Raw genomic sequence first — 6,513 nt, 5'->3', positions numbered from 1 at the left:
TTTTGTAAAGTTTGTATAGACACAAGTTAGTTTTTTTTACTCAATATGATGGAAACATGCTTTATGTCTAAAAAAAATCCTGTAATATTTTATCCATGTGAGTTTTATCAGAGTAAGTTATTTTGGTAATTTTACAAATACAAAAAATAGGTTTTACTCATAATGACAGTGCCACACGCAATATGACAGTTATTTAAACATAACTCTAAACCAAACATGGTTAATGGCTAATCATGCCTGGAGAAATGTATCTTTGTGAGTTTTACTGGAAAACATTTTTTTTTAAGGTTTATAAAGACACAAGTTAGTTTTTTTTACTCAATATGACAGTATAACTCTAATACTAAATGTAAAACATATATAAACATAACTCCAAAACAGAACATGCATTATGTTTAAAAATGCCTGTAATTTTGTATCCATGCGAGTTTTACGAAAATCAATTGTTGTAGTAAGGTTTGCAATTACAAAATATTGGTTTTACTCACCATGATAGTATACTGTCACATTCAATTTGACAGTTATTTAAACATAACTACCAAACCACACATGCAAAATGGCTATAATGCCTGGAGAAATGTATCTTTGTGAGATTACTGGAAAAACATATTTTGTAAGGTTTGTAAAGAACCAATTTAGTTTTTTTTACTTAATATGATGAGGTGGCGACATTTCCAGGGTGTACCCTGCCTTCCGCTCGATTGTAGCTGACATAGGCTCCAGCGCCCCCCGCGACCCCGAAGGAATAAGCGGTAGAAAATGGATGGATGGATGGACATCCATTAAAAAATGCCTGTAATATTGTATCACTCCTCTCTGAGCTGCCACCTTAACGTGGTAGAGGAGTTTGCGTGTCCCAATGATCCTAGGAGCTATGTTGTCCGGGGGCTTTATGCCCCCTGGTAGGGTCTCCCAAGACAAACTGGTCCTAGGTGAGGGATCAGACAAAGAGCAGCTCGAAGACCTCCATGAAATATAAAAAACAAGGACCCAGATTTCCCTCGCCCGGACGCGGGTCACCGGGGCCCCCCTCTGGAGCCAGGCCCGGAGGTGGGGCACGATGGCGAGCACCTGGTGGCCGGGCCTGCCCCCATGGGGCCCGGCCGGGCACAGCCCGAAGAGGCAACGTGGGTCCCCCCTCCAATGGGCTCACCACCCATAGCAGGGGTCATGGAGGTCGGGTGCAATGTGAGCTGGGCGGCAGCCGAAGGCAGGGCACTTGGCGGTCCGATCCTCGGCTACAGAAGCTAGCTCTTGGGACGTGGAACGTCACCTCGCTGGGGGGGAAGGAGCCTGAGCTAGTGCGCGAGGTGGAAAAGTTCCGGCTAGATATAGTCGGACTCACTTCGAATGGTTTGGTGGCTGCAGGATTAGGTCTCTGCTTTTTGCAGATGATGTGGTCCTGATGGCTTCATCTGGCCAGGATCTTCAGCTCTCACTGGATCGGTTCGCAGCCGAGTGTGAAGCGACTGGGATGAGAATCAGCACCTCCAAGTCCGAGTCCATGGTTCTCGCCCGGAAAAGGGTGGAGTGCCATCTCCGGGTTGGGGAGGAGATTTTGCCCCAAGTGGAGGAGTTCAAGTACCTCGGAGTCTTGTTCACGAGTGGGGGAAGAGTGGATCGTGAGATCGACAGGCGGATCGGTGCAGCGTCTTCAGTAATGCGGACGCTGTATCGATCCGTTGTGGTGAAGAAGGAGCTGAGCCGGAAGGCAAAGCTCTCAATTTACCGGTCGATCTACGTTCCCATCCTCACCTATGGTCATGAGCTTTGGGTTATGACCGAAAGGACAAGATCACGGGTACAAGCGGCCGAAATGAGTTTCCTCCGCCGGGTGGCGGGGCTCTCCATTAGAGATAGGGTGAGAAGCTCTGCCATCCGGGAGGAGCTCAAAGTAAAGCCGCTGCTCCTCCACATCGAGAGGAGCCAGATGAGGTGGTTCGGGCATCTGGTCAGGATGCCACCCGAACGCCTCCCTAGGGAGGTGTTTATGGCACGTCTGACCGGTAGGAGGCCGCGGGGAAGACCCAGGACACGTTGGGAAGACTATATCTCCCGGCTGGCCTGGGAACGCCTCGGGGTCCCCTGGGAGGAGCTGGACGAAGTGGCTGGGGAGAGGGAAGTCTGGGCTTCCCTGCTTAGGCTGCTGCCCCCGCGACCCGACCTCGGATAAGCGGAGGAAGATGGATGGATGGATATTGTATCAATGTGAGTTTTACTAAAATCAGTTGTTTTTGTAAGTTTTGCAAATACAAAATATTGGTTTTACTCACTATGACAGTGTACTGTCACATTCAATCTGACAGCTATTTAAACATAACTCCTAAACCACACATGCAAAATGACTAATAATGCCGAGAAAAATGTATCTCTCTGAATTTTATTGGAAAAAAATATTTTTTAAGGTTTTTAAAATTACAAGTTTGTTATTTTTTACTCAATTTGACAGTATAACTGTCATACTGAATATGAAAGTTATATACACATAACTCTAAAACCAAACTTGCAATCCGTCTAAAAATGCCTGTAATTATGAATCTATGTGAGTTTAACCAAAATCAGGTTGTGTACATACATCTACTGATGCTTAGTCTGGACACATCCTCAGTGACCTCTTGGATTCACCGGGCGTTTCGGGTCTCTCAACTGGTCATACGCCCTCCTCCAAGCGACCCAACCGGGGGTGATCAAATCCCCCGGCTTGTGTCCAGACGGCTCGCTAGCTACCATGACTCCAAGGATCTCCTCTTTTGAGCCACAACCATCTCGAGGCCCTTTCCGCCGCTTCGGTGGTACTGCGGATGGCTCTCCTCTTTCTCTCTCCATCGATGCCCAAACTGCTGAAGGCTCTGACCAAGGAACGGGCTGCAAATCCTCTACATCCAACCTCCACAGGGAAACACCTTGCTCTCCAACCAGCCTGCTGACAGTCGCTGACCAGTCCTGCATACTTGGAGAGCTTCCTCTCGAAGGCTTCTTCCAGGCGATCTTCCCACGGGACTGTCAGCTCCAGCAGCACAGCTTGTTTGGTGGACTCAGACACAAGGACAATGTCTGGTCGCAGGGTGGTGACTGCGATATGGCTGGGGAACTTCAGCTGGTTTTCAAGGTCCACCAACAACTGCCAGTCTTTTGCAGACGTCAGGATGCCTGCTGATGTTTTCCTAGCAGGAGTTGGCGTGTCCCCAGCTCTGACAAAGGCGATGGTTTTCTTGGAGGGGTGGAACTGTTTTGCCCATGCCAGTCCTGTGCTAATGGCTTCAGCGATGGTCTTCAGGACTTGGTCATGCCTCCACCTGTACCTTCCATCTCCAAGTGCCTTTGTACAGCAACTGAGGATGTGTTCCAGGGTTCCTCGCTTGGAGCACAGTGGGCATGCTGATGTCTCTGCTATGCCCCATGTGTGCAGGTTTGAAGGGCTTGGGAGCACATCATATACTGCCTGGATGAGAAATTTAATGCGTTGCGGCTCGGCTTTCCAAAGCTCAGCCCAGGTCACTCTCCTCTCAACCGCATTCTCCCATCTTGTCCAAGCTCCCTGTTGCTTCATTCCAACAGCCTTGCAGGTTCTTGTCTCCTCCACTGCCGCTCTCACCTCATCCTGAACAAGACGTCGGCCTTCCTTCCCCCTAGTGTTCAGTTGGGGAGTTGGAAAGGACCCTAGCCCAGCTCGACCCCGTGTAACTGCTCCAACCAGGCTCCTGTGTCGCAGCCTTGCATCTGCCTCTTGAACTGCTTCCTCTGCCCTCCATTTCCTGCCAGTCCTCACTTGGATCCTTGCTTTGGCCACCTTCGGATCACTTGAGTCCCTGTACTGTACCACTTCTCTGGCTCTAGTTACCTTAAATTCCTCCTCCAAAGATTTGAAAGGCAACTGCAGTTTGTTGCTGTTCCCGTAGAGTGCAATGCTACTCAGGCTCTTAGGTAGTCCCAGCCATCTCCGGAGGTGGTTGCTGACCCTCCGCTCTAGGATCTCAACTGTCGAGATGGGGAACGAGTAGATGAGGAGGGGCCACAGGATCCTGGGAAGAATGCCATGCTGGTAAATCCAGGCTTTAAACTTCCCAGGTAAGCCTGACTTGTCCACGGATTTCAGCCAGCCATCCAACTCAGCGCATGTCGACTGGATGGATGTTGTGTCTCTCAAAGAGCAGTCAAAAACCTTGCCCAAGCTCTTGACTGGCTTCTCTGAGATAGTTGGAATGGCCGTGCCTGAGATGTTAAACCGGAACTTGTCCTCCACCTTACCCTTCTTCAGCACCATTGATCTGGATTTGGCGGGTTTGAAACGCATTCGGGCCCACTCCACCAACTCTTCAAGTCCCTTCAGAATCCAACGGCAGCCTGGGACTGATTCTGTCATGACTGTGAGGTCATCCATGAATGCCCTGATGGGTGGTTGCCTTTGTCCGGAATTTGTGCGGGGCCCTCTACACTCTGGCTCAGCAGACTTGGTAAGCATGTTCATGGCTAGTGAGAACAGTGTCACAGAGATAGTACACCCTGTGATAATACCAATCTCCACTTTGTGCCAACTGGATGTTGTTGGTCCGGAAGAGACCCTCATCCTGAAATTGCTGTAGTAATCAGCAATGAGGTCTCTACACCTGCTGGGTACATGATGTTTCATCAGAGTGAGTTGAACAAGCTTGTGCGGAATGGAGCCGAATGCGTTTGCCAGGTCAAGCCACAGTACTGATAGGTTGCACTTGTTCTCTCGAGCCTCCCGAATGAGCTGCGTCACCACACCGGTATGCTCCATACATCCTGACATTCCTGAAATGCCGCCTTTCTGGACAGATGTATCGATGTAGGTATTCTTTGCCAGGTAGGTACACAGTCGTTTGGAAACGGCGCTGAAGAAGACCTTTGCCTCAACACACAGCAGGGAGATGATGCGGAACTGGTCCAGCTGAGTGGAGTTTTCCTCCTTTGGGATCCATACCCCTTCCGCCACTCGCCATTGCTCAGGGATCCTCCCCCTTCTCCAGAAGACTCGCAGGATTTTCCACAGACGCTGCAGGAGTTTGGGACAGTTCTTATACACTTTGTATGAAGTGCCACTCGGTCCCGGTGTAGAGCTTGCCCTGGCTCTGCGGACAACCTCCCTGACTTCCTTTAGCTGCAGCTCCGACATGTCAAACTGCATTTCTGGTTCAGGGGGGTCTATGAGGTTGTTACACTCTCCCAACTCCTGCTCTCTTGCAGGATCACTGTACGTTTGCTTCAGATGTTGATCTATGTCTTCCTGCGAGGAGGCCAGTTTGCCACTGCGCTTCTGTCCCAGCAAATCCTTCGTGAACTTGAAGGGGTTAGCAATGAAAGCAGCACGTTTACGTGCCCTCTCGCGTCGCCGCCTCCGATGCCACTCTGCCCGACGGAGAATTCTGATCTTTTTCCGAAGGATGCACATCAGCTGGGCCAGGCCAGTGCGTTCCTCATGTCCTGCCGCCTTGTACTGGAACTTCAGCGCTTTCATCTCCTGCCTGATGTTGTGGATCCTTACAGCTCTGTGGTTCTTTGAGTACGTGGTTCCGGAGCTTCTCTTCTCCTCCTCGCCGAACCGTTCAGCTGCAATGCTGACAATGATTGTTGTCATAGCTTGTAGCTTCCCGTCGGCTTCTCCCTTCGCCGTTACCTCCAGAATTTGGTCGACATCGTCATCGAGTTGCTTCCAGAGTGAGGTCATGCTAGCTGCAGGCCACTTGATCCGCCTCTGTTCAGACTTGATACTCGAGGGATTAGTTTGCAACACATGGAGGTTCTGGGCACTATGGGGTGACTCCGGGCCTGGCACCTCCTGCGTCTCACCAGGTGTAACACCTGTGCATTGTGTTGCTTCTGCTCCCATCAGGCACTTCTTCCTCGCTTGGTGGATCTTTAAGCCATGGATGTTCTTGCAGACTTTACCGCATGTACACTGCGCGCTCATAGTCGTTTGTCCGTTGCCTAGGTCTGTTAACATTAAGTCCGTCCGACTGGGGTGCTCATCCTCCCCCCCTCTCGGGCTCCCCTGGGGGTATTTTTCCTTTAGGTTCATCGTAGCTTAGTTGGGTTCCTCCTCACAGAGGATGCAAATTGGGTTGCCAACCCTTTCTGCCCCGGTTGCCGTCTCTCCGGGCTGTCACTGACTCTCCAGTAGTCACCACACTCTTCATGGTTGTCATCCAGTCTTTCCTGGCTGTCACTGATCGCTCAGGGTATTCGCTGTGTACATACATCTACTGATGCTTAGTCTGGACACATCCTCAGTGACCTCTTGGATTCACCGGGCGTTTCGGGTCTCTTGGTAAGGTTTACAAATACAAAAATTAGGTTTTACTCATAATGACAGTATAACTGCCACACGCAATATGACAGTTTTTTAAACATAACTCCTAAAAAAACAAATGCAAAATGACTAATAATGCCTGCAAAAATGTATCTTTGTGAAATTTAATGAAAAAAAAATATTTTGTAAGGTTTGTAAAGACACAAATTAGTTTTTTTTACTCAATATGATGGTATAACTGT

At 49.5% G+C, this 6,513-nt stretch overlaps 1 protein-coding gene across 1 annotated transcript; it reads right to left on the bottom strand.

The window, feature by feature from the left end:
* Window positions 1–2,573: 2,573 nt before the first annotated feature.
* On the bottom strand, window positions 2,574–6,040 carry LOC133575598 (uncharacterized). Its single transcript, XM_061928289.1, has one exon. The coding sequence runs from the start codon at window positions 6,038–6,040 to the stop codon at window positions 2,720–2,722; it is 3,321 nt and encodes a 1,106-aa protein (XP_061784273.1). The 3' UTR covers window positions 2,574–2,719.
* Window positions 6,041–6,513: the final 473 nt, after the last annotated feature.

This window comes from Nerophis lumbriciformis, linkage group LG33, assembly GCF_033978685.3.
Source record: "Nerophis lumbriciformis linkage group LG33, RoL_Nlum_v2.1, whole genome shotgun sequence".
In the NCBI taxonomy this organism is placed as follows: domain Eukaryota; kingdom Metazoa; phylum Chordata; class Actinopteri; order Syngnathiformes; family Syngnathidae; genus Nerophis; species Nerophis lumbriciformis.
The sequence above is the reverse complement of the archived record's forward strand: the minus strand, read 5'-3'. Positions and strand labels throughout refer to the sequence as shown.